The sequence below is a fragment of the Falco cherrug genome, chromosome 4 (genome assembly GCF_023634085.1).
Source record: "Falco cherrug isolate bFalChe1 chromosome 4, bFalChe1.pri, whole genome shotgun sequence".
Lineage (NCBI taxonomy): Eukaryota > Metazoa > Chordata > Aves > Falconiformes > Falconidae > Falco > Falco cherrug.
The window spans coordinates 51,752,524-51,778,754 of NC_073700.1; the positions used below are offsets into that span (position 1 = coordinate 51,752,524).

General features: G+C 62.6%; 2 protein-coding genes and 5 non-coding genes across 7 annotated transcripts; all 7 read right to left on the bottom strand.

The window, feature by feature from the left end:
- Nucleotides 1-164: 164 nt before the first annotated feature.
- NACAD (NAC alpha domain containing) lies at nucleotides 165-8,812 on the bottom strand. Its single transcript, XM_055710241.1, has 9 exons — nucleotides 8,562-8,812; nucleotides 2,836-6,981; nucleotides 2,018-2,245; nucleotides 1,838-1,926; nucleotides 1,659-1,742; nucleotides 895-1,041; nucleotides 655-786; nucleotides 446-568; nucleotides 165-312 (listed from the first exon to the last, which is right to left on the bottom strand). The coding sequence occupies exons 1-9, from the start codon at nucleotides 8,653-8,655 to the stop codon at nucleotides 298-300; spliced, it is 5,058 nt and encodes a 1,685-aa protein (XP_055566216.1). The 5' UTR covers nucleotides 8,656-8,812; the 3' UTR covers nucleotides 165-297.
- A 1,499-nt stretch (nucleotides 8,813-10,311) lies between these two features.
- Nucleotides 10,312-25,468, bottom strand: TBRG4 (transforming growth factor beta regulator 4). The gene is made up of 11 exons (XM_055709551.1): nucleotides 25,381-25,468; nucleotides 24,138-24,638; nucleotides 20,626-20,943; nucleotides 19,185-19,356; nucleotides 18,263-18,420; nucleotides 17,596-17,706; nucleotides 15,872-16,016; nucleotides 14,068-14,310; nucleotides 13,230-13,341; nucleotides 12,155-12,269; nucleotides 10,312-10,494 (listed from the first exon to the last, which is right to left on the bottom strand). The coding sequence occupies exons 2-11, from the start codon at nucleotides 24,576-24,578 to the stop codon at nucleotides 10,393-10,395; spliced, it is 1,917 nt and encodes a 638-aa protein (XP_055565526.1). The 5' UTR covers nucleotides 24,579-24,638; nucleotides 25,381-25,468; the 3' UTR covers nucleotides 10,312-10,392.
- LOC114016738 (small nucleolar RNA SNORA5) lies at nucleotides 10,568-10,704 on the bottom strand. The gene has a single exon (XR_003561389.1). It is a non-coding gene; the product is annotated as a small nucleolar RNA SNORA5 (small nucleolar RNA).
- LOC114016737 (small nucleolar RNA SNORA5) lies at nucleotides 13,571-13,711 on the bottom strand. The gene has a single exon (XR_003561388.1). It is a non-coding gene; the product is annotated as a small nucleolar RNA SNORA5 (small nucleolar RNA).
- On the bottom strand, nucleotides 14,584-14,721 carry LOC114016740 (small nucleolar RNA SNORA5). The gene has a single exon (XR_003561391.2). It is a non-coding gene; the product is annotated as a small nucleolar RNA SNORA5 (small nucleolar RNA).
- LOC114016735 (small nucleolar RNA SNORA5) lies at nucleotides 19,847-19,984 on the bottom strand. The gene has a single exon (XR_003561386.1). It is a non-coding gene; the product is annotated as a small nucleolar RNA SNORA5 (small nucleolar RNA).
- On the bottom strand, nucleotides 23,560-23,687 carry LOC114016739 (small nucleolar RNA SNORA5). The gene has a single exon (XR_003561390.1). It is a non-coding gene; the product is annotated as a small nucleolar RNA SNORA5 (small nucleolar RNA).
- Nucleotides 25,469-26,231: the final 763 nt, after the last annotated feature.

A 26,231-nucleotide genomic window follows, 5' to 3' on the forward strand; every position in this document is an offset into this window, starting at 1 on the left:
CCACCGCATTGGCCTCTCCACAGCCATCACCCCATCCCGCTGCTGGGAACCAGGGTGCCCCAGGACCACCCCCTGAGCACCCCCAGGGACCAGACCCCCGGCACCACGGGGCGGCCCAGCTCCCTCCCCCCCCAAATCACCACGCTGGGAGGCGGTGTGCGATCCAAGTGATACATGAGGCCGTTTATTGAGCGTTACAGACTCAGAGGAGGATGCGGGGGGCTGGAGGAAGGATGGTGGGGGCTGGAGGGGGGAGTAACTGTGCATCTATACAGGGGACCGGGACACCCCCGGCTGCTACATGGTCAGCTCCTGCGGGAGAGAGGGAGAGCAGAGTGTCACAGACCCCTGCAGCACCCCCAGTTCACGCTGGGACAAGCAGCAGACACCACACACCCCCATTTGTAACCCCCCCCTCCCCCCCCCCCCCAGCCCAGCCACTCACCATGATGGCGTTGACAATGTCGTTGTTGTTGTGCCGAAGTGCCCGCACGGCTTTGGGGCGCGAGACGTTGGCCTGGGCCATCACCAGCTCAATGTCCCTCACCTCCAGCCCCGTCTCATCCACCTGCATTGAGGGGACAGCACCGTCACCCCCTCACTGTCCCTGGGACACGCAGGAGGGGTCCCTCCGCCCCCCTCCCCAGCACCCACCTCCTCCTCCTCCTCGCTCTCCTCCTTGATGGTGAGAGTTGGGGCCGTCTCCGTGATGAGGGGCGAGTGCTCCATCGGCACCTTGAACTTCTCCGCTGCTGCCTTGTGCACTTGCTGTGACAGGTCCTCGATCTGCAGCAGGGTGGCAGAGGGGCACAGGGTCACCCACCTGTCCCCACAGGCCACCAGCCCCAAGGATGGGACCCCCCTGACCCCTTAGCCCCCCCCACACACACACACCTTGGCTTCCCCAAAGACGATGTAGATGTCGGATGCGGGGCTCTTGAAGACATCGGGTTTGGTGATGACGAAGAGGATGTTCTTGGACTTGCGGATGGTGATGCGGGTGACACCATGGATCTGCCGCAGCCCCAGCTTGGACATGGCCTGGGGAGGGGGGACACACACAGGGGTCACCCTGTGCCCCCCCCCCCCCCCCCGAGCAGCCAAGGAGGGGGCTCCATCCCCCCAGCAACACCCCAGAGCCCTGGGACAACGGTGAAAGCAGGGATGTGGGGCAATGCTGGGCCCCCACCCAGGATAGGGAGCCCCCCCCAGAGTGGGGGGAAGCCCCACAACACCCCCACAACTGCCCCTGCCTGGGGTAATCCCCCCCAGCCCATCTTACTCCCTCAAACCCTGATATGGGACAGGGACCCCAGTGTCATGGGGGACCCCCAGACACACACAGGGGGTGGGACCCCAGTACTACAGGGGATGCCCAAGCCCGCCCAGGGGTTCCCAGCCCCTCTTGGGGACAAAGATGGGGACCTCAGTGCCATGGGGGACCCTCACCCAGAGGCCCCCAGCCCCACCTGGGAGTCCCCAGCCCAACCCAGGGACCAAGATGGGGACCCCAGTGCCATGGGGGACCCCCTCACCCACCCAAGGTCCAGGATGAGGAAACCCCAATCGCATGTGGGGACTGGAGTGGGGACACCAGTGCCACGGGGGACAGCCAGCACCCCAGGGACCCCCAGCCCCACCCTCGGGCCCTGTCCCACCTTCCTAGCCTTCTTCTCACTCCGGCTCTGCTTCGCCTTGCTGACGGTCTCCTCCCCGGTGCCCAGTGAGTGGGTGAGCTGTGCCTGCCAGGGATGGGTGGGTGAGGGCAGCCCCTGACCCACCACTCGGTGGGGGGTCCCCACTGCCCCCAGCTCCCTCAGACCCCACACACACACACCTGGGTCTGGGCCGGCGGCGGCTCCGAGCCCTCAGGCTCCTCCAGCTCAGGGATGGACTCGTCGTTGCTCTCCGACTCATTACATGACCCTGGGGCCAAGCAGAGGGGTGGGATGGAGCTGGTTGCCCCTCTAACCACCCCCAAAATATGGGGGAACCCCTTAGGGCCCCCCCTTCTTACCTTTATGGTTGGCCTCGCAGCGGTGGGGGGCCGGGGGCTGCTTGTCCTGGCGCAGGGCGATGCCGGCGGCTTCCCGCAGGCGCTGGATCTCGGGGCAGGGGTAGGGGGTCTCCGCCTCACTCGAGGAGCTCGACTCCGACTGCAGGGACCCCCGGGGGGGCCCCCGGCTGCCCATCCCCACCTGCCTGCCTCGGGCCTCCTTCTCCTTGCAGGGGGAAGGCTGGGGGGCTGCAGGGGGGCTGGGTTGGTGGTGTGCCCGCCCCCCCAAATTCCCCTATGTGTGTCTGAACCCTGCTCATACCATCGCCCACCTGGGGACACCCCAAAGGGGACCCCCAGCACCCAGTGATCCCACCCTGGTCCCACATAACACCCCATAGCAGGGGGGGGCCTGAACTGCTGGTGCCCCCCAAAATCCCCTATGTGGGGTTGAACCCAGCTTGCTTGTCCCTGTCACCCACCCGGGGACTCTCAAAGAGGACCCCCAGCATCCCACCATGGGGGATGCCCACCCCAGCCCCGCTCAACACCCCACAGCAGCCAGGGATGGCTGCAGGAGCTAAGGGGGGATGAGGGGTGCCAAGCTGGTGGTGCCCCTCCGCCTCCCAGAACCCCCTCCATGGTGTTGAACTCAGCCTGCTCACTCCACCTCCCCCCCGGGACCCCCAAGGGGGACCCTCAGCACCCCAACATGTGTGAGAACCACCCCATCACCCACCCTGGGACCCCCAAAGGGAGCCCCCAAGCACCCCACCATGGATGATGCCCACCCCAGCCCCACAGCAATGGGTGGGTAGGTGTCAGGGGGGGTCTCTTACCCTCGAGGTGCTTCCTGGAGGGTGGCAAGACGGACGGGCGCTCCTCGCCGGCGGGGAGCCCTGAGGTGTCCTGGGGGCCGCGGGCCAGATCCGGGCACGGTGACGGTGGCGCGGCGGCAGGAGGAGGCACTTGGCTGAGTTCGGGGAGCAGAGGGGAGGGGGCCCACGGTGGGCTGGGGGGCTCTGGGGGGGCTTCTTCCCTGACTGGCTCTGGGGGGGGCTCTGGCTGAGCATCCCCCCTTTCACCGGCACCCAGAGCGGGCTGGGGGCTGGATTCAGCCCCCACCATCACCTCCTCTTCCTCCTGCTGCTTGGGGGGTGCCGGGGGCTCGCTGGGGGGGGCGTCCGCCCCCAGGACTTTGGCATCAGTGTCCCCAGCAGTCTGGCCCAGGGGCTCATCGCCTGGCTGGGGGGTGGGGGGCTCATGGGGGGGCAGGGGCTCCTCCCTCCCCCCATCACTGGGGGGGCCCTCCAGGGGCTCTGCTGGGAACTCGGGGGGCTCCGGGGCCCTGGGGAGGAGGCGAGGGGCTGGCAGGTCCCCAAAGGAGCCCTGTAACATGGCGGTGACCCGCTGCCGGTCCTCCCGGCGCTGCCAGGCCGCCCCGCTCTCCGAAAAGGCACCGGGTGGTTGGAGCAGTTCAAGGGGGGCCGGGGGGACCCCCACGTACACCTCCCGCTCCGAAGCGGTGAAAACCAAGGGGGGGATGGTGGGGGGCGACGGGGTCAGGCAGAGGGCCAGGCAGCGACTGGCAGCATCCTCATCCTCCTCGGATGGGGGTCTGGGGGGCACAGCCGCCTCCCCCGCGCTGTCCTCAGGTGCAGTGAAGAAGCTGGAGTCGGTGCGGGAGCGGGACGTCTCCAGCAGCTCCGGGGAGGACTCCTCTGAGGAGGCGGTGGTGGCATCCCACTCCTCCGGGACTTCACCCATGTCCCCAGGGATGTGCACCGTCATCCCCTGCACTGCAGGACACACCATCACTGGTGGCTCCAGGGACTCACTGGCCGAGGTGGTCCCATCCTCTGGCTCCTCATTGGCAGCACTGGGGGACATGTCCTGTGGAGGTGGGGATGGGGCCATGATGCCATCTGGCAGGCTGGGTGTCACCGATGGCACCAGGTCAGCAGCTGCAGTGTCCAGCTCATCAGGTGTCACCAATGGCACCAGGTCGGTGGCTGCAGCGTCCAGCTCATCAGGTGTCACCAATGGCACCAGGTCGGCAGCTGCAGCATCTGGTGGGCTGGGTGTCACCAGGCCAGTGGCTGTAGTGTCCAGCTCATTAGGTGTCACCAATGGCAAAAGGTCGGTGGCTGCAGCATCTGGCGGGCTGGGCATCACTGATGGCACCAGGTTGGTGGCCACAGCATCTGGTTCCTCTGGTGGGCAGGGCATCACTGACAGCACCAAGTCAGTGGCTGCAGTGTCTGGCTCATCTGGCTGGCTGGGTGTCACCGATGGCACCAGGCCAGGGACAGTGGCTGCAGTGTGCAGCTCATCTGGTGAGTTGGGCATCATCAATGGTTCCACATCTGCGGCCACAGCGTCTGGCTCATGCAGGGGGCTGGACGTCACCAATGGCACCAGGTCAGTGGCCACAGTGTCTGGCTCATCCAACAGGCTGGACGTCACCAATGGTGCCACGTTGGTGGCTGTGGTGTCTGGCTCCTCTGGTGGGCTGGACATCACTGGTGGTACCAGGTCAGTGGCCACAGTGTCTGGCTCATGCAGGGGGCTGGACGTCACCAATGGTGCCAGGTTGGTGGCTGCGGTGTCTGGCTCATCTGGTGGGCTGGACATCACTGGTGGTACCAGGTCAGTGGCCACGGTGTCCAGCTCATCTGGCACACTGGATGCCACCAACTGTGCTAGATCAGTGGCCACGGTGTCTGCCTCATCTGGCACACTGGGTGTCACCAATAGTGCCAGGTCAGTGGCCACAGTGTCTGGCTCATCTGGCACACCAGGTGCCACCAACAGTGCTAGATCAGTGGCCACGGTGTTCAGCTCATCTGGCACACTGGGTGTCACCAATGGTGCCCAGTCAGTGGCCACGGTGTCTGGCTCATCTGGCACACCAGGTGCCACCAATGGTGCCAGATCAGTGGCCACGGTGTCTGGCTCATCTGGTGGGCTGGACATCAAAGGTGCCAGGTTGGCAGCCACAGCATCCAGCTCGTCCAGCGGTGTGGACATCACTGATGGTGCCAGGTCGGTGGTCACAGTGTCTGGCTCCTCTGGTGGGCTGGATGTCACTGATGGTGCCAGGTCAGCGGCTGTGGTGTCTGGCTCACCTGGTGGGCTGGGCGTCACTGATGGTGCCAGGTCAGCGGCTGTGGTGTCTGGCTCACCTGGTGGGCTGGGCGTCACCGATGGTGCCAGGTTGGTGGCTGCAGTGTCTGGCTCATCATGGCCATCAGCGGCTGCCAGCTCAGTGCTCCCCACTCTCACAGTGCCAAGTTCACTGTCACTGTCACCATCACTCCCATGGCCGCCCTGGGGCTCCCCGTTGGCTGGCACCATGGTGACATCCCCCAGGCTGTCAGTCTGAGGGTCCCAGGGCTCCCCGGAGCAGAGGCTGGGGGGCTGCAGGATGCTGCTGCTCACTGCTGGCTCCATGCCAGGCCCCTCTCCCAGCACTGCCGCGTTGGAATCATCCCTCAGCACCGGCTCCTCCTCAGCACCTGGCATCACCTCCGGCTCCTCGGGGAGCTGGGGGGGCTCCAGCAGGGGGCAGCCCCCCAAGACAGCATCTGGCTCCCACGGGACATCAGGCTCCAGGGCTGAGACCTCCTCCAGCTCCAAGGAGGAAGAGGAGGATGTGAGGAAGGTCTCGCCGTCTGGCTCCACGCTGCCTTCTCTGGAGTGTGCCGGGGGGGTCCCAGCACCATCCTGCTCCAGCATCCCCAGCTCCATCCCCTCAGCACTGGCACCCTCCATGGCAGGCACCGGCTCCTGGGCACGGCGATGCCAGGGGGACCCCCCTGGCGAGGGGGGGACAGCCAGGTCCATCCCGGCATGAAGGTGGAGCTCGATGCCACCGTCCCCCGAGGCCACGGCGCCAGGGGGAGCAGTGCTGGTACTGGGGGGCCCCCCCTCAGCCCCCACGGCATGGCGCTCGGTGCCGTACAGCCGCTCGTCCTCCTCGCCGTCGTAAGCAGCCGAGTCAGAGGAGGCGGAGGTGTCGTCGTGGAAGGCGAAGGACTCGTCCACCCCCTCAGTGATGGAGGTCTCGGACAGCGAGTGCAGGAAGGAGGCTGAAGTGCTGCCACCTTCCTCCTCCTCTTCCTCCTCATCCTCCTCCTCGCCGGAGAGGGGCAGGGGGGCCGTGCCGGCGGGCAGCGGGGTGATCTCCACCGCCTCGGCCTGGAAAAGCAGGCTGCCGCGGAAGGGCAGCAGTGCCGCCGGGATCAGACCTGCGCTCCCTGACAGCTCCCACTCCTCATCCTCCTCTTCCTCCTCCAGCGTCTGCCCATCATCATCATCTTCATCCCCCGGCGGGGCAAAGGGTCCGTCTTCCTCCTCTTCATCATCATCCTCTGGAGAGGGCGGGGTGAAGGCGGGGGGATGCTCCAGGCAGGGCAGCACCACCAGGTCTTCAGCCTCAGCCTCCTCAGCCTCAGCCGCCGCCATGGCTTCGGCCTCTGCCACCAGGTTGGGGGAGCAGGACGGGGAGGTGCTGGCCGTGCCAGAGCTGCCCCAGCTGCCCCCCTCGGCCGTCATGTAGGAGCCGGAGGGAGAGGTGGGGGGGGAGCAGAGACCCTCACTCTCCCCATCCGTCTGCTCCTCGGGGGGGGGCTGCAGCAGCCGGGACCCCGTGACGCGGATGGGGGTGGATGGGGCTGTGAAGAAGAGGTCGGGGTCCAGGGCGGTGGGGGGTCTGCCCTGGGGGGGCTCTTTGGTGGGAGCAGGGAAGGGGCAAGGCACAGCAGGCGGGGGTGGCCCCCCCAGCAGCTCAGGGGCGGTGGGGGAGCGTGTCTCCTCGCCCATGACAATGCGGGTGTCCAGGGGGTCTGCAGGCAGTGGGGGGCAGCAGGTCTCGTCGGGTGGCACAGCAGCAGGGGGGCCAGGGTCGCAGCTGGCCCCCTCGGGCTGTGGGCGAGCCTCCTCCTTGGCAGGCATCGTTGGGGGGCCCGTGGCCGGCAGGGGGGCTGCGGAGAGAGGGGAGACCCCCCCTTCAGTACCATGCCCCCCCCAGGGTCAGAGAGAGAGCACAGGAATAGGGAGGGGACAGCCAGGGTGCTGCTATGGAGGGTCACCCAGCCAGGCTGGTGGCACCCCCCCCCACGCGGGGGGGCCAGAACAGGGTGCCCCCCCACCCAGAGCACCTAGGAGGAGCACCTACAGGGCTTGATGATGCCAGGGATGACTTGGGGGGAGGGGGAGAACTGGCTACCCCCACCCAAAGCAAAGCACTAGGGGCCAGCCACAGGGTTCAGTGACACCAAGAGGTGACTCTGGGGGTGGGGTGGGGGGGACCGCAACAGCCCACCCCCTCCCTCAGCCCCTCTCTAGGGGCACAAGGCTATAGCTGCACTACAGGGGGCTCAGACCGAGGTAGCCCTAAGCAACAGGGGGACCCCACATCCCCCCCTCACAGCATCACCCCACGCTCACCCATGCACCGGGTTTGCAGGTGCTCGGTCCCTCCGCTCAGGTGTGAGCAACACAGCACCCCCCCCCCCCCAAAAAAGCTCCTCAGAACCCCCCAACTCACTCTCCACACTACCTGAGACCCCCAGGGGCAAATCCATGGGGCAGAAACAACCAGGACGAAGCCCCCAACCCAGCAGAAGCCTATGGCCCCCCCCGGGGACTTTATATAGGGGTGAGGGGGCGGGGCAGGGCCGCGGGGGCTGCTGGAAAGGGGGCGGGGCCCCACCTGGGCATTTAGCGGGCAGCCCCCTGCCCCGGGGCACGTGTGAGCAGAGGGGTACCCCCTCCCCTGGGCTTTTTCATTCCTGGGGGCGCTTAAGGGGGTAATTTGGGGGATGTGTTGCCCACGGTGTCCCTTAGGCTGTGTCTCCCCGAAGTATCGCCTGGGGGTTGGCTCCCCCCTACGGTGAGGGGGCCGGGGTCCCCTTAGCCCTGCCCCTCCCCACCGCTACCTGGCCAGACCCCCCGCAGCTGGGGGGGCGGGTTAAGGCCCCTGCACCCCCCCGGCTGCCCCGGGCACGGGGGAGCCCTCACCCCCCCTTGCACAAACCAGCCCCTTTGTGGGCTGAGCCCCCACATCCCCCCCAAGCCGTTGGGGGGAAACTGAGGCACGCGGGGGGGGGTGTGACAACAGGAGCCCCCCCGCCTCCTCCCCGCTGTCCCCGGGGCCGCGCGTGCGGGGTGACCTTGGGCCGCGGCTCCGCGCCGCCCGTGCCTCAGTTTCCCCGCCCGGTGCTCCCCGGGGGGGTTGGATGGGGGGCTCAGCCTCTGCCTCCCCTGCTTCTGCTGAGGCCTCCCGGTGGGTGCGTGTGTGTGTGTGTGGGGGGGGACGGACAGCCTAAGGCTGGTCATTGCTGAAGGGGGGGGTCCCCACAGTCACCTCCCGGGGTGGTACCGGGGGCGCTGGCTGTGGCCGGTCCCACATCCTCCCGTCCCGCACCCCCCGTCCTCCATCGCCGCATCCTCCCGTCCCGCACCCCCCGTCCTCCATCGCCGCATCCTCCCGTCCCGCACCCCCCGTCCTCCATCGCCGCATCCCTCCGTCTTCCATTCCCACATCCCCGCCCCGCCTCACCTGCCGCCGCGCCCTGCGGGCCGCTCCCGCCGCTCCCGCTCCCGCTGCCGGCGGCGCCCCGCGGCCGCTGCGCTCTCACCGCCTCCCCGGGCATGGCGGGGCCGGGCCGCGGGGCCGCTGCCGCCGCGCTGGGGCTGGCGCTGGGGCTGGCGCTGGGCGAGGGCGGCTGCGCCGGCGGGAGCGGAGCATTAGCGGGGCTGCGGGGGGGCCGCCGGGATCAGCCCCGTCATCCCAGATGATGTCAGCAGGTTTTTTTTTTTCAGGGTTTTTTTTTCCCTCCCTCCCCCCCCCCCCCCGCCTTTTTTTTCTGATTTTTTTTTTTATTATCCCCCCCCCCCCCCCCCCTCGGCAGGGAGAAAGCGGGGTGTGTGCCAGGCACTGCGGCGGTGGGAGGGGAGGGGAGGGCCCGCGGGCCCACCCACCCCGGCGCTGCTTGCATCAGCTCCGCCGGGGGGGGCCCGGCCTCAGTTTCCCCAGCTGGGCTGGGATTGATAAGAAAGAGGATGGAGCCGGGATTCCATCCATTCCCGCCCCCCCCCAAAAAAAAACCCAAAAAGCAAAAAAAAAATGGGTGCTGAGCACCCAGTGGCACCCTGGGTGTGACTGCTGGGGGGGGCAGTGGGCAGAGCCCTCCTGAAGCTGCCGGTGGTGATGCCACATATATGGGAGGGGGACCGTGGTGCCCCCACCCTGCGCGTCCCCAGGGCATCGCCCGGGTACCGCTGAGGAGGCAGGATGGGTACCTCCGCTGTCGCCATGGGAACGGCCCTTCTCTCGTCTCCGTGGTGAGGATGGGGATGGTTTGCTGGCAACGGGTGTGTGTGTGTGTGTGTGTGTGTGATACCCGGTACCCCGCGTTCTGAGGTTGGCGGTGGGGAGACCCCGGCTGGCTGGAGCTGGTACCCCCCGGCTCATCCCACTGCCTGCACCCCACACCCCCCCCCCAAAGGATGCTGGAGGGGGAAACTGAGGCACGGCGCTGGCGCCCGCCGCCGGGCACGGCGCGGGGCTGGCAGCCACCCCGGGCACGCAGCGCGGCTGGCACCGGGGCCAACCCGGCCGCGACACCGGTGCCAGGAGCAGCCCCGCGCCGTGACTCAGCAGCTCCGGCGCCGCCGCGGCCTCCTCCCCGCACCGTGTGCCCCCCCCCCCAGGGGAAACGGGCAGCTTGGAGGGACCAAGCCGTGCCCCTCAGCCGGAGGGGCTGCAAGGGCCCCGGCAGCAGCGCGGTGGCCAGATGGCCACTAATCCGTGCCCAAAGCCCTTCCTGGCAGCCGGCTCCGGTGCGTCATGGCACCGAGGGTTTTCCTGACCCACCTTGTCCCCCCCCCAGCCCAGGTGCACGTGTCCTGCGGGACACGGGGGACACCGCCTGTTGGGGCAAGAGGGGGAAGCCATGAAGTCACTGGGCCATGCTCAGCACCCAGAGCAGGATCTGACCCTCCCCAGTTAGAGAGCACAGGGGCCCTCCCGTGCCCACTCCATGGGTCCCGCCGCTCTAGGTGGAAGCGGCACAGCGCAGGAGCCAGCCTGGCCCCCTTCCCCACACACTGCGCTGCCCCCCAGCTGCCCCACTGACAGCAATAAGAGAAGCCAGGATGGCTCTTCATCCCAAACCCTGGCTCCGGCCTGCCTCCTCCAGGAGCTGAGCCACAGCTGTGGGGATGAGGGTCCTGGCAAGCATCGGTGCAGTGCCACCTCCCCCCCCCAGGAAAACACGTCGCGGTGTGCCACCGGGGGCCCCCCCAACTGTGGCACTGTACAGCGGTGCATTTATTTGAACAGGTTTTCCAACAGAGGTGTTGCCGGAGAGGCCGGCAGAGCGGTGCGGTTAGCTCGCCATGGCTTTGGCCGTGGCCTTGCTGAGCTTGTCTCTGAGGTAGGCTGTCCGCTGCCGCTCCAGCTTCAGGTCCAGGAACTCATAGTGGGGAACCTGCAGCAGGGAGAAGAGGAGACGCCATCAGAGCCCCTGAGACACAAACAGAGCCCAGCATTTGGCCACCAAGGAGCATCCATAATTTATTTAGATCCCTGATGTCCCATGGCAGGGACAGGGGGCCCACAGAGCATGGACGTGGCTGTGGCAGCCATTGGGCCAGTCCCCATCGTGGCATAAGTGGGCACCAAATCTGACAAGGCTGTGAGATATGACAGCAGTGGCGTCCACACCCAGGGGACCAAAATGCAGACAATTCAGGACTGTCCCCAAATTAGCCCGTGTCACCACCACCGAACAACGGGCTTCTGTGAGCAGCTGGGATGGCACAAAGCTCCAAAGTGGTACGGGCTGAGCGGCTGCGGGGCCAGCCCCGGTGACCACCCTTCCCCGTGGCAGAGGAGGATTGATTCAGGGCAGCACCTCCACCTCGGGGACCACGCTGAGCACCAAAACCTCCTTAATTTTTCATGTGAGATGCAGAGGACGTGCAGGGCTTCATGGTCCTACCGCTGGCCCATCCCATCCTCCTCTCCATGGCTGCTCCCAGCAGCCCCAGCCTGGCGAAAGCCAGGTGGAATGTTTATTTGGAGTGAATTTGAGGCAGGAGGAGGGCACGAGGGCTGGGGAAGAGGTTCAAGAGCCTGGCACTTGCTTTCTGGCTGGACGGCTCCAGCTGCGTGAAAACACCGGCACCGGGACGCCGTTCCTCGGCAGTGCTCCGGCAGCCTGCACGAGGGAGCAGCCCTGTCTGGGGGGATCCCACCGCCCACCCCTCTCTGGATTTAGTAGCCAGGAGACAAGGCTGAAGCTGCAGGAAGTGATACTTCCCCTCCTCTTCCTCCTCCCACCTCCCCCCTGCCCCAGCCAGCCAGCGCGGGGGCTGTGGGGGGGTGGGTTATGCAAGTGCCTGGGAAAACCAGCGCCGGTGAACCTCAAACCTCACTTCGCATCAGCCTCAAAGCACGGCAGCAGCGCCGAGGGCTGCAGGGAGGACACTGGGGAGGTGCTGAAGCTCGGGGCCCTCATGGGGAAGCAGAGGACAGGCTAGGGAGACCACTCTGGGGAAACGGCGATGCCGCTCTGGGGGGACACGTGGCCCTCCAGCCCAGGAGCCATGCTGCTGGCACACAGCTCAGCCGAGCTGGGGCTGACCCAGCTCCGCAGGGCAGAGGGACGGCTCCCTGCCTGTGAAGGCAGCACCCAGCCATCACCCTCCTCCCCCCAAGCAGCCCGCAGGACAGCAGGGCTCGCTGCCTGCCAGGAGAGCTATAATTACCCCCGGGAAGCTAAATAACGCATGACCCCACTGGAGCCCAGGGCCTCGGTGCAGGGGATCAGCGCCCTAAGACCTTGTCTGCTGTCCTCCTCGATTACCGATCCCCACGCTGCCACCTCCGGGCTGCCTAACAGGTGGCCTGGAGGGGATCATGGCAGCTAATCCTGGGGCAGGCAGGGTGCTGAGCCACCCCACAGGGAGCTGTGGGCACCATGGAGCGCTCCAGGCTGACGTGGGGCTCTGCCCTGCTGTGTGGGACCCAGACCCATCAGGAAGGGGAGGGGAGCAAGAAGGAAGCTGGTGTGCCCCTCAGGATGGTGTCCGCTCCTCCATCTCCATGGAATTAGAGACCCCCTGATGTTCCCCACAACTACTCACGTCCACCACGAGGAAACCGGCCGCCTGGATGTGGCGCCGGGCCATGACGTAGCGACCCAGCAGGTCCTTGCTTCTGTTGCTGAAGTTGGGGAACTCCCACCGGAGGAAGGCGACCCTGGGAGATGCACGGGGGAACAGGAGGCCATGAGATGTGAGGCTGAGCATATGCAGCCCAAGTGGGGCTGGCAGCAGTGCCCGGATTGTAGTCATGGACTGGTTTGGGTTGGAAGGGCCCTTAAAGCCCCCCCAGTCCCACCCCTGCCACGCGCAGGGCCCCCTTCCCCCAGCCCCGGTGGCTCCCAGCCCCGTCCAGCCTGGCCTTGGGCACTGCCAGGGCTGGGGCACCCACAGCTGCTCTGGGCAGCCCGTGCCGGCGCCTCGCCGCCCTCACAGGGAAGGATTTCTCCCTCAGCTCTGATCTCCATCTGCCCTCTCTCAGCGCAAAGCCATTCCCCCTTGTCCTGGCGCTGCAGGCCCTGCCAATTGCCCCACGCCACTGGGACACAGATTTGTCCTGCTGGAGCCATTATCCTGCCTCTCAGCCATCAGAGAAGCACCAGGACAGCAGCTCAAGCACAATTTATCCACAGCCCAGGCCTGGCAGCAAGCTGAGCCGGGCAATGATGCCTTTTCCAGGCAGGAAAGAGGCAGCTCAGTCCCCAGGGCCCTGCAGACAGCCGGGCTCTGTAGTAGACAGCCCTGGCAGAAGCTCTCTTCAGAGAGAAAACCACTGCCATGACCAGTATGTGCCCCCCTCCCCTGCTGTGCCTCCACTGGGCTGGCTGGCAAGAGCAGCCTCTGGCTCCAAAATGTTACCCCAGGGACACTGGCAGAGCTCTACCCCAATTTCTGTCCTGTTCCCACTCTCTCCTGCTCTCAAGCAAGGGGGGGACGTAGCTGGGCACGGCATCCTCAGCACGCTGGCAACCCCTGCAGCTCTGCCATGAGCCACTGGCCACGGTGACCAGGAGGTGCAGAGCCCACAGATCCTCAGCACCACGAAGGCACAGCCCTCCCCCTCCTCTCCCCCCGAGCTCCTACCCAGACGGCGGGGCACAGCTGAGCCCAGACCCACCTCCTGGCACCCGGCGGCAGTGGCTTTGTCCCTTCTGAGCAGAGCAGATGGGGAGCAGCAAAGTCCTTCAGGGGGAGAGGTTTATTTTCACTGTTCACCACCATCTCGGCATCTGCACAGAGAGGAGGGAACAGAAGGACTCCTGAGACCCACCTGGACACTGCTCACACCATCTGCCCGGAGGCTGGTGACGCAGAGCGCGCGAGGTCCCATGCTCCCTTGCCAAAACCCCATCCTTGCTGAAGCCATGGAGCAGCACCGCACACGCAGCCAGGGTACAGTACCCTCCTCACACTGCCAAAGGGCACCGTCTGCTTCCTATAGATCTCCCTGGGCAGAAGACATGTCCGTGGTGTGATTTTATCCCCCAGTGTCCCACAGTAAGGGGACGTGGGTCCCGTGGACCACGGAAGTTGCTGTGGCAGCCGGTTGGCCGGTCCCCACCATGGAGGGAGGCAGGGACCGAATTTGACAGGGCTGCAGGAGAACAGGGAGCTGGGGGAGCTTGGGTGGGCTGCAAAAGCCGTGGGTGCAGCAGGGAGGGCAGGGGCACCAGCCGTGGTGCTGCCCGGCTGCAGAAGGGCTTTTCTCCCGCATCTGCTACCCACAGCCATGCCCTGGGCTGTGGTTTCTGCTCTGCCTTGAGAGTCAGATTCTGGCAGGAGATGAAACAAGACAGGGCAGCTGCGATGAGGAGGCAGAGGGGCGTGAGGCTAAAGAATGAGGGGGGATAAAGCCTGGCAGCCGTATCTGAGCCCTCAAATTGAGCTCCCTCCCCCAGGCAGAGCCCCGTGGGGTCCCGCTGCTGCCTGCGGAGGTGAGGAGAGGACATACTCACCGATCTGCCAGCCGTAGATGGTGCTGACATCGAAGCGCCCGTGTTCCTGGTTCCCCAGCACCCCTGCCAATGCCTCCCGCAGATAGCTCTGCAGCATGGTGACCTTCTCCCCCGCTGGCTCCGCAGCACTCAGCATCTCCGGTGGCAGGAATGGCCCCCGATAGCCGGGACTTTCCAGCTTGGCAGCAGCATTGATGTGAATGAGCTTCACTTGTAAGTTCTGGGCCTTGAGGGACTGATCACCTGGCAGGAGGAGAGAAGCAGAGCTAGAGACATGGCCCATAGCAGGGTCTGAATCTTCATCCAGTGGCCTGCATAGCCTGTCCGATGGGGATTCCAGGTTCTGATGCCCCCGTGATGGGTCCCAGCCTGCTGGCATGGAGATACAGATCTCCAGAGGCCAAACGCCGGGGGAGTTCCTGGCCCTGCTCCAGCTCTGGGCACTCGCAGGAAGCCACCACGAGCTGGCCGAGCCAAACAGGCTCCTCGTTTGGTGGGGGCAGCCCCATTGGAGCCCAATGTCTGTGGTGTGATTTTATCCCTGGGGTCCCACAGCGGGGGATGTGGGGCTCACACACTACCGAGGTTGCTGTGGCAGCTGGCTGGCCAGTCCCTGCCACAGAGGAGGCCAGGACTGAATTTGACAGGGCTGCACATCCCCAGCAGTCACCGTTTTGTCAGGAGACACCAAGCCTTCCTGTCTCTTCTTGAGGTCTTGGGGGAAGCACACAGGTAGTGCTGGAGCAGAGCTGCAAGCTGTGATCGGGGCATGTGATAGCCACCACAAGGTCGGGGGCAACGTGTCACCCTGCTGTGCTTCAACCCTGCGAGCGCTGCTCCAGCCATGTAACATTCGACTTCAGGCTGGGCCAGGGGCCGGCAGAAGAGCAGCCAGTGGGCAGAACCCAACCCAGGGAGCCAGGCAGAAGAGAGCACAGGGAACGAGCAGTGAAGGCACGAGCAGCACAGCATGGAGGAGGATGGCTTGAGTGGATCCCCTCTGCCATCACTGTCTTGTTCTCCTTCGCCCCCATCACACGCAGGCACAAATCCAAGGGGCTACTGGAGCTGGAGGCCATGGCTCTCACTAGCCCAGCTCCGCTGGTGCTGCTGCCCTGCACAGAGCTGTGGGGGGGGATCCATGAGAACCACTCCCAGTGAGATTGATTCACAGGATGGCCGGGGCTGGAAGGGCCCCCTGGAGCCCCCCCAGCCCACCCCCCTGCTGAAGCAGCTCTCCCAGGGCAGGCTGCACAGAGCCACGTCCCGGCGGGTTGGGATGGCTCCAGAGAAGGAGACCCCACAGCCTCTCCGGGCAGCCTGTGCCAGCGCCCGGCACCCTCCGGGGAAAGAAGTTTGTCCCCAGGTTCCGCAGGAGCTGCCTGTGGTGCAGCCTGTGCCCGCTGCCCCTTGTCCTGCCGCTGGGCACCCCTGGCAGGAGCCTGGCCCTGTCCTCCTGCCACCGCCCTGGAGGCGCCTGTGGGCATCGATAAGGGCCCCCGAGCCTGCACCTCTCCAGGCTGAACAGTCTGCTCCTCTCCAGCCCTCTCGGCCTTCCCTCCTGTGGGGAAGGCTCCCGTCCCCTCATCAGCCTCGCAGCCCCCGCTGGGCCCTCTCCAAGTAGTTCCTGGTCCCTCTGGAACTGGGGAGCCCACCACTGGACACAGTTCTGGGAGAGTCCCTCCTGGTTAACAGTTAACAACCTGTTAACTCAAATTTAGACAGACCAGGCTCAGTATCCCCACTCCTGTCCCAGGTCTGAGGTTCTCGGTCCCCGTCCCACCGGCAGAGACACTCGGCTCACCTCGGATCTGAGCGCAGAAGTCAGGCGCCAGCACTCGCTGCAGGTAGGGAGCCTTGGCCTGCTGCAGCACACAGAGCGACCATACCAGGTCCGTCAGCAGGTGAGGCTCCAGGCTGTTCAGCTGGCCCTGGAGTTCCTCGTGGACCTGCAGAGAGAGAAACCAAACAGCTCAGCTCAGCGTAACGCTGCTGATGCCTTGATCTTGTGGTCAACACGCAGGTCTGGCAGCTTGACAGATCCCTGAAGCATTATGGTGCACCTGATGGGTGCTGTCTCCTCCACAGCTGTACTTCTCCCCTGGGTCATTTGAAAGATTTTAAGATCGCTCTAACATGGCCCTGCAGCTCACGAGCTGTGGGTCGCTGGACCGGGATGCTGTGTTGCTGCCGTGTCGCTGCAGCAGCCAGGGGTAATGCACTACTGCGGCCAGCCCTGCCACAAGGGTAGCGTTCAGAAAAGGGAGGGCTGGAGGTGATAAACCCCTTCGGGGTCTGCAATGGAAACCTGCTGTAAGCAGAGCTGGAGGGGTCTGAAACTGTATCAGTGGTGTCTCTGTGCCTGTCCAGGAATCACAGCAAGAGCCTGAAGCTCTATACCCTGCAGGGGTTTCTACTCTTTAAACCAGGAAAACTTTTCCACAATGCCTCAAAACCGAGTACTTTTGCACTTGCTACAAAATGCCCCTTCACAGTGACCACGAGTAATGCTGGCAGGGGGAGCCCAGAGCCCTGGATGCTACTTCCACACCTTGCCCTTCTCACAGCCCCAAGGAGACCTGCTGCCCAGGCTGGCCTGGCCACGAGGGAGAGGCTGCCCTGGGGTGGGGTGCAGCGTGCTGCTGGTTAGGAACACCCGTGTACCTGGTCCCCTTCTCAAACTGCGCATCCATTGCAGGGGGGCTGGGCAGGCCACGCTCCCTCTCTGCCTGGTGCTTGGCCAATGCCCGCTTACTCAGCAACAATGCAGCTCCTCTCTGGAAATCATCAGCATAAATCTGTCCCCAGGGAGGTCAAGGTGACTCCCTCCTCCACTTCAGAGGCCAGCCTGGCTGCCTCCACAAGCCAGGGAAGGCAGGAGGATGCCAAGGACAGCGTCTGCTCCATGCTCACCTCCTGCCAGCCTCTTGCCGAACCGTGCAGGAGGCTCCCCCTCTGCTCGGCTATTCCAGCTGATCAAGCCTCCTCGCCCCAGGATGCAGCAACCTTCCCCCCAACCAGGCAGACAGCGAGTATGTCTGCCTGCGGCAGCCTCTATCCTTCTCGACAGCTCCCCAGAGCCGGGAGAGCAGCCCCAGCACTACCAGACTGGGGGCCTGGCACAGCTGGGAGAAGCCACACAGCTCTGCCAGCAACGGGCGTGCAACCATCAACACCTATGGCCTCATTATAAAGAGCTAATTACAGCAACCAGAGTTCAGGAGGGAACGTAAACACCCACACACTGCTTGTGTCTGGTGGAAAAGTGAGCCCGTGGGGCTCAAGCCAGTCACGGACTAATCGGCTCAGCTACTGCCCCGCACGCAGCCAGGGCAGTGCAGTGCAGGTTTCTCAGCCTGGCCTGAGTTCTGGGCTCCCCCTTCCCATTTCCCACACCATTTACAGCTGGCTCAAGCCATCTGACACCCACTCTCACACGGGGACGTGCTAGAAGGAGATCTGCTGCTGCCTTTCTGCTGACTAGGGAGGGAGGAAGGTTGACGAAGAGGGGGAAAGGAGGAAGGTTACCATGCTGAAGAAGTCCTCGCTTCCGCTGGGCTGGAAGTTGAGGCGAGCAAAAGACAGGATGATACTGCACAAGAGGGTGACAGGCAGCTGCTTGGTGTTGTCCAGGGCATACTGGAAGATACAGGGGGCAAAACCAGAGGTTTAGATCTGTCCTACTTGAGTACAGACAGGAAAAGATTTAAAGCGTCAGCCAAGGATGCATCCAGCCCCGTGGCAAGATGGGAAAAACGCAAGGCAAAGATCTTTTAGTCCTTCCCTGGGATTTTATACTGGCACAAGGGAAAGCCATGAGTGGAAGCAGAGCTCTGTTAACAGTCTGGTACAGATGCAAAAATGCAGACATGTAAACTGGGGCAGAGCTGGGAAGGCACCTGGGGAGGGAAGCGGCGCTGGCATTCGGGGCTGGAGGCTCAGACAGAGCTGAGACTGGCCCCAGCTCAGTGCGGATTCCCAGTGCTGACTTCAGCAGAAGACGAACAGCGAGTCCTGTCAGACTCAATTACAGCCGCTGGCTGGGTAGGGAAAACAGTGATGACATCCCAGAGAGCATCTCTGGAGAGGTGGGGGGAAACTGCTCCCATCTGGGAACTGGGGTGGATAACAGTTGTACTGTTGTACTGGTGGCAGCGGGGGCTTCCCTGTCCCCCCCAGACCCTCTCCTCCTCACCTGTGCGATGGCCTCAAACAGTGGCAGGCTGAGCCACTTGAGGAGGGCGAAGGATCTGATGCAGCGCGTCACCTCGATGGGCGCCATCGTGGCAACGTGGGGGTGCAGGTCGGTGGCTATCTTCTGGAAGACCTGGGGCTGGTGGAAATTCAGTTTTCCTTAAAGAAGCAAAGAGAAAGCGGCAGCCACTTACAAGGAGCTGGCATGGGAGCCGTGCCTGGATGGGTGGTGGTGGCACAAGGGAAAGCACAAAACTGTTCATTAGGAGCCAAGGAGGCTCAGAGAGCCGTTTTGCCTCCCCCAGCTGCCTCGGCCCCATTCCTTCTGGTCAGACCAAGTCTCTGCCGTGTCCTGCCGCACCCACCAGCTCTCAGTCCCAGCGCCAGCTCATGGCTCCAGCCTCCACCTAGTGCTAGTAGCAGATTTTAGCCCCAGTGTCTCCATCTACAGATCCTGCTCTGACCAGAAGAGCCCTGAACTCACTAAGGCTACCAGGAACGTTTTGCAAGTGAGGTAACAGGGGCCAGGGCTCCCCAAGAAAATCCCTGGCCACGGGAGGAGGTGAGAAAGGATTTGGGGCCATTTGTGGGGATCCTGGCTCACTAGCTGCCTACACTGCAGGGAGAGGGGCTCCCTAAAGCCTCAACCACCCTTCCAAAGCACTCTCTCATTGCAAGTCCCCTTCCTTCCACACACTGGAAGAAAAACAGCGTACCTGGGCTCACTCTGCCTGTGCTTGGAGCTGGAAATTGCCCAGCTGCACTGGCTGACACACTAGGTCCACCCTAACATACCCTGCCAGCCTTTCTCCTTCATCTGGCTGTGGTAGCAACGCTATCAAATCCCTGCTTGAGTGCCCAGAATCAGCTGGACTCTGCCACACGTAAGGTCCAGCAGGTCCCAGTACAACCGAACCACTTACCATAGGCGAAAATCAGGTCCATCAGGACGTTGAGGCTGAGCTCAGAGTGCTTCTGAATCAGGTGATAGGACAAGGCTCGGAGCAGAGGCACGCAGCGCCGGTTCTGGTAGGCTAGAGCCAGTGTTATTTTCCGGATGTCATCAGAGTTGAACTGCTCAGCAATCTCCAGAGCCTGCCAAGAAACGTTTTGAGCAGGAATGTAAAGGGAAAGCAGAAAGCAAGGTGCAGATACCAGCTTTATACGGAGTGGGATGCGCCGTCGCCACGGGCTGAGCCCCTCCAAGGGTGATGGGGACTGTAACTGGCGAGTGTTTAGCATGCAGCGAGGCTAAGCGGCTGGCAGTGAGCGTGGCAGCTCACACAGAGAGAGGGCAAAGGGAAGCAGACCCTTGTCCTCTCACCAGAGCTCAGCCAGGATCTCCCTGCTGCCAGCTCTGCCTCCCTCAGCTGGCAGAACCTCAGTGTCCGGCACCCAGGCACAGCAACACCCTGTCAGGCAAAGGCCGACAGAGGAAAGGCACCCGCTGCCGGACCAGCACCCCGCTTTCCACTGTAATTTCCATCTCATTTGCAGGATGCTAACCCAACACTGCCGGTCTGGGCTCTGCATAGGCTGACAACCCCCACCAGATCCAGCTACAGCATTCTGCCTCGTCACACACCTGTGTCTGTAGCATTTATCTATGCCCGGAGTCCAGGGAGAGGGACAGCGGGGCTTACGAGCTACAGCTGTTGCTGTGGCAGCTGTTTGGCCAGTCCCCAGCACGGGTTGGACGAGGACTGAATTTGACGCAGCTGCAGTCAGGGCTCCTGTAGCGGCTCTGACCCAAAGGACATTTCCCTGCTCCTGCAAGCGACAGAAATAGGGACCCATGGAGCACCGGAGGGGACAGACCTGTCCCCTTTGAAGATGACAGGTGCCCAGGGCAGCCAGAAGGCAAGGACAGTATGGACACTCCTTGTCTTAGCTCCCCTCACAGCCTGGCTTGTACAGGGAAGCGAAGGATGACATTTTTGGCAGCTGCATTATGCTGGCTCTGCAAGTTACCACTTGCCAGCTAAGGAACTTTGAGCGCATTCTCTGCAGAACTGCCACAGCTGCAAAGTAAAATGCATCATCTCAGCCCACGTTCCAGCAATGCAGACCAGTGTGAGCACCCACTCGCACCAGTATGGACTTGGAAGGGGTTGGTGAGCGCCAGGTCCCCCACCTATGTGGCTCCTCAGATGCAAACCCCTGATAGAAGCACCCATGCATGGGAAGCTGCTTAAAGAGCAACTCGTAACCACACACCGAAGTACTCTGGAGCAGCGACGAGCGCAGCCTGTGTAGAATGCAGGATGGGTGAAGGGGACGGGGCTCTCCCTCCCACTGTCATCAGCTGCGGGAGGTGGCCTGTCTGAAGGGAACGGAGGCAGAAAGGAGAGCCCCAGCCCGTACCTTGTCCTCCAGCCGGTCCATCAGAGTCGGGGAGATGTGCCCGACCTTGCTCATCAGCATCACCACAGTTCGGGTGCCCTCAAGCTCCGTCCAACGCAGCTCCAGCTTCTTGATGACTTCATTCAGCAGCCTGCTCTCCTTCCCCAGCCTGATCACCAAGAACTCTGCCAGAGAGGCGAGCTGCTTGAAGGTGAGGCGTCGCAGTCGCCACAGCACCTCCTGCTCCACCGACTGCATCTCCCTCCTGTTTCTGTCCATCCCCAGAGAGTAGAGACTCTTCAGGAGGTTCACCAAAGTGTTATTCCACACCTGAGAAATCTGGCAGCAAAGGGAAATAAGAGAAAGGTGTTGATCAGAGACAGCACGAGAGTATTCAGTTGCCAGCCACACCAAACACCAGGCAATGCTCTCTCTCCAGAAACAGCTACACAGCGTCGAGCTGGAAGCAAGAGTCCTCCTCAGTCCGAGGACATCCAGCTGTCCCTCACCATGACGCGAGACCTGTGCTCCTGCACAGTCGTGATACAGACTGGAGCAGCCTGGTGCCCTGGTGAGGAAGAGGAACCTCAATGCCTGTACCACAAGCTGAAGGCACGCACTGATCCCAGCAGCGTGGATGAGCCTCGAGAGGTAACCGCACGTCGCTTACAGAGCTGCCATAGGGGTGGTGAACTCTCTCTGCCTCAGAGGAGGAACTTACACAGATTTGCCACCAGCTGGGTGAAACATTTAACTAGACTTTCCGCTCCTTTAGAGGCACTTAAGCTGGTGGGGCTGGTAAAACTAAGAGTAGTGGGGAAGTCTTATAGCTCAGGGGCAGAAACTTGAGGGTCTTAGGAGAATGCCACGGGACTCTGACTCACCTCAGCACCTCAGGTTTACCCTAAAAGCCCCGATTTCTCTCCATGTTACTGAAAGGAGGCTGTGCACTAATCCCACTGTTGAGAGCAGCAGGATTTGCCCAGTCCCACACTGCCCACTGAACTTCTCTGGCCACTGCCGGCTGCTTTCCCACCAGCAGCTGATGCAAGGCAGAGCTTGTGGTTTTTCATCAGCCATTGATCTTCCAGCTTCTGTCTCTTTCAGCACCCATCAGGGAATGCCAGGCACCTCTATTTCCAGCCCAAGCTTCCCCAGCTGTGCTCTGCTGCTGCCATGCAGCACTAAAAGGCAATTCCAGCCTGAAAGCTCTTCTGATTTGTGTAAAACCAAACCTGATCCTTAGCACAACATCGGTTCTAACGGGCCCTTCAGAAAGCATCACTGTGCCAGCCGCCCCGCTAGAGCGCAGCGCTTGCTTGACGGAACATCCCAATATTACAAAACTATTTCAGAAACGAGGAGTTGCTTCTCAGAGTGACCGTGCAAGGAGGCAAGGGAGGCAGGGCCATGAGATGTTAAATTTCACACAGGAGACACCATGCGGGTTTGGACAAACAAAGGCTTAACACTCTGGCCTGTCCAAACTCCAGCACTTCCACTGCCATGGCAAATTCCTAAAGCGGTGCTCAGGAATGGTTCAGCACCCTAAGCACAAGAACGGCCTGAGTGCTGCCAGGCTGTTCTGCTAAAATCTGAAAAATCACAGACCAGGATGCAGCTGAGAAAACAAGCAGCTCCTGTCACTTGCCTGGGGTTACTTGGAAGGTCACAATGAGAACCCGATGGCTCCCCTGGCTGATCCCTTGCCTTTGTCACCCACTCACATGTACAAAACTCACCACACAGTCTGTTAAGAGCCCCTTCCCTCAATACTGTCTTGGCCCACACCTCATACACTGCTCAAAATCTCTGGCTCCTCTCCATGAGGCCATTGCAAGCCAATTAATTTTAGTTTTTTTCCATCAGAGTGTCTTTGCATCTACACAGTGACCTCTTACATTTGGTTATCTACGACTGCGTTTGCAGTTAACAGCTTGTTGGAGAAGGATAATAGTGTTTGCAGCAAGTTTGCTTTCTTTACAGCTCAAAATCCCTAGCCACATCCCTCTTGGCAGTTTCCTACAGTTCGGTCACACTGCCTTGCTTGTCATTATCACTCCTGCAGCGCACCAGCTTGGCTTTGCCAGCTCTGGGGCATCCCTTCCCTATTGAGGGGTCCCCAGGGACACGGGCACCCCTTTGATCTGCGGTGATAGTGACACAGGACCGTGTAGATCAGCTGGAGTAGTACTTTCACCCCAAACACAGCAGCATGGAAGCATTTCAGCTCAACGGAGCTAACCGGGCACCCTCAGGACAAATCCTACCTCTCTGCTATCCTTTGTCAGGTTTTGAGGAACAGAGATCATGGATCAGGAGAAATATGATGCATCTGCAGAACACTTGTACCCCAAGAGAGAGCCCTGCCAGGAACCTCATCAAGTTCAACGAGGCAGGTTCACAGGTCTGGGTGACCCCCAGTACCAGCACAGGCTGGGGGATGAAGGGATTCAGAGCAGCCCTGCAGAGAAGTACTTGGGGTACCGGTGGGTGAAAAATGGGACATGATGCAGCCACGTGTACCTGCAGCCCAGAAAGCCCCCCGTGCCCTGGGCTGCATCCCCAGCAGCGTGGCTGGCAGGGTGAGGGAGGGGGCTCTGCCTTTCTACTCTACCCTCTGGGGAAGAGAACGCTCCAGGGAGACCATCTTGTGGCCTTTCAGTATACAAAGGGGGCTTACAAGAAAGACCGAGAGAGACTTTTTACCAAGGCCTGTAGCGACAGGACAAGGTGGGAATGGCTTTACACTGAGAGAGGGCAGATGGAGATCAGAGCTGAGGGAGAAATCCTTCCCTGTGAGGGTGGTGAGGCGCCGGCACGGGCTGCCCAGAGCAGCTGTGGGTGCCCCAGCCCTGGCAGTGCCCAAGGCCAGGCTGGACGGGGCTGAGAGCCACCGGGGCTGGGGGAAGGGGTTCCTGCCTGTGCCAGGGGCTGGGATTGGATGGTCTTCAAAGATCCCTTCCAACCCAAACCATCCTGTAACCCCATGATGTGGGGCCCACAAGCTGCAGGTATTTCTGCAGCAGCTGGCTGAGCCAGCAGCAACCACAGCAGATGATGCTGAATTTGATGGGGTTGCTGAGGTCTGACAGCACAATGTGCCAGGCACAGTGCACTGCTTCCCTTCAGATGCCCCATCTTACCTGCTGGCTTCTCTGCTGTTTGCCTGAGTAGCTCTGATGTACCTTTGCCACTAACTGGCAAAGATGCAGCTTTATCTTACTGACAGAACTGAAAATTCACAGGAGCAGGAGCAAGGCAGCTTTTAACGAAGATGATCTCTCTGCTCCGTTTTGTCTCCAATATGAGAAGCAGCACTTTTAGATAGAAGCAATCAGGTATCCTGCCTAGAGCTGGTAATTTCACCTCCTGGTCCCCTCAACTTCATTTTTCACTTGGAAAGGGAGAAGTACAAACCCTAAATGAGCAGCTGGCTCCAGCTGCCCGCGCTGTTCAATCCCAGGAGCACTCTCTGCTTTCCACATTGTATTCTTTCCCCAAAACGCTTCTGCAGCCAGGAGGGAACTTACCTGGGAATCCATGATGCCAATGAGCTGTTGGAAACGTTCATCCTGCAGAATGCTCTTAGTTTCCAGGTTTTTTTCTGCTGCGAGCCGGGAAAGTTGAGTAATTACTAGGGAGGATTGGTTGCTGTTAAGAACATGGAGCTCGCTCAGCTGGAGGAGGTCCTGAGGGCTCGTGGCTGTTTCAATAAGTTCCACGATCACTCTGTGCTCTGGGTTTCTGGTGGTGTCCTCCACCTGCTCTTTAACCGAGAATCCATCTGCCCAGCTGGAAGGGCTCGAAGTATGAAATGAAGCAAAAGGTGCTTGAGGCAGAGCTCTTGCCACTGCCACCTTCCCAGATGGCACCAGCAGAGAGGCTGGGACTGCCGAGGGGGGAGAGATGAAGGCACTGAAGTGCCGCCAGCAGCAGCGTCGCACCAAGCGGGCTGCCATGGTGGGAGGCATGGGGGAAAGGAAGGTCGGGGGTGGTAACCAGCTGGTGGTCAGCGCCACATTTCAAGAACTCTATGAAAGGAAAAGAGACACTTTAGGAGCAGGAGAATTTCAGAGATAAAAAAAGAGGAAGCAGCCAGCTTCTGGTAATGGTTCTGAGGAACAGACTGTTTCGACCAGCAATACTGGATGTGAAGAGGCAGTGAAAGCTTTCTGATGATCGAATGGCAAAGCACTGCTGTGGATGAGGCTATGTGCTTCCCTGCTGGGGCTAACCTGTTGCCAGACCCCCTCTTAGGAGCTGCCAAACTCCAGCACTGCTCTCCAAGGCAGCACACAGCCATTCCACAGTGGCTGGCAGCGGGTCTGGAGCACACCCAGCCCCTCACCAGTCTCAACTGGGCCTCACCCAGACCTCCAGGGACACAGCCCCATCTCCCCAGTTACTCTCAGTTTTGCAAACACCGCTCTCCCTGGGTTCCTTCCTTCCCTGCCCAGCCCGTACCCCTCAGAGCCCCTGGGCTTGGCCCACCCCTCCCAGGGCGATTCCCCTCAGACTCCCCCGGGCTCGGCCCACATCTCATGGGGCTATATCCCCTCAGAGCCCCCCTGGGCCTGGCCGATTACTCCTAGAGCCCCCCAGGCCCGGCCCTCCCCTCCAGGACAGGGCCCAACGTCCCCCAGGCTCAGTCCTACGGCCCCGAGCCCGGCCCACCGCCCCCAGGCCCTCACCCCCGCCCCCCGGGCCCTCACCCCCACCCCGCGGGCCCGGTCCTACGCCCCCAGGCCGAGCCCGCCACCCCCCGGGCCTGACCTCTCCCGCCCCAGCCGCACGCCGGGCCGGCAGGGAGCCCCCGCGCGCATGTGCGCCGACGCACACCGACAACGTCAAGACGCCGCGGCGACTCTCCATTGGCAGCGCCGGCGCAGTCCCTGACGTCATCGTGCTGCGCCGAGCGCCTATTGGCTCAGGCGGCGGCACTTCCGGCGCGGGGCGCGAAGCGGGCCTGGGCGGGCGGTGCGAGGCGTGCGGTGGCTGTCGCCCTCCGCCGCCGCTCGGCGCTGCCCCGGCGGGCTGGTCGGGCCCCGGGCGCGGCGGGCGGCCCTACGCGAGGCCGCGGGTCGGGCTGGGCCCGGCCTCACTCCCCAGGCCGCCATTTTGTGAAGCGGCGGGACCGGCCCCGCTGCGGGAGTGGGGGGGGGCGCGGCCAGGCTGCTGTGGAGCTGCCACTCGGCGGGGCCCTTGTGCCCCCGCGCTGCCGCCCCTCCCCCCTCAGCCCCCCAGAGCCTCTCCGCGGTAGCCCCTCCGCCTGCCCGGCCTCTGGCGGGGAGGGTTCCCCCCCTCCAGCCCCGCTGGCCGTGATCTCCCCCCGCTGCTGAGGCCTGGCCGGTAAGGTTACCCGGGGCTGCCCGGCCTCCCCGCGGCGCTTTCCCTCACCGTATCGCTGCCCAAACAGGTCAGGGATCGGCTGTGGGAACAAATAAACGACAAAGAAATATGTGAGATGCCAGGAATGAGGGGCAACGCAATGGGGTGGTGGTCAAATAAAGTGAGAGACTGATTTATGAGCGTGTTATTTCTCACGGCTCGGGGCCTTGGTGTTTGGTTTTGGGGATTTACTTGATCCTCCTCCCAGCTGGTGGGGGGTGCTGCCCTGAGAAGGG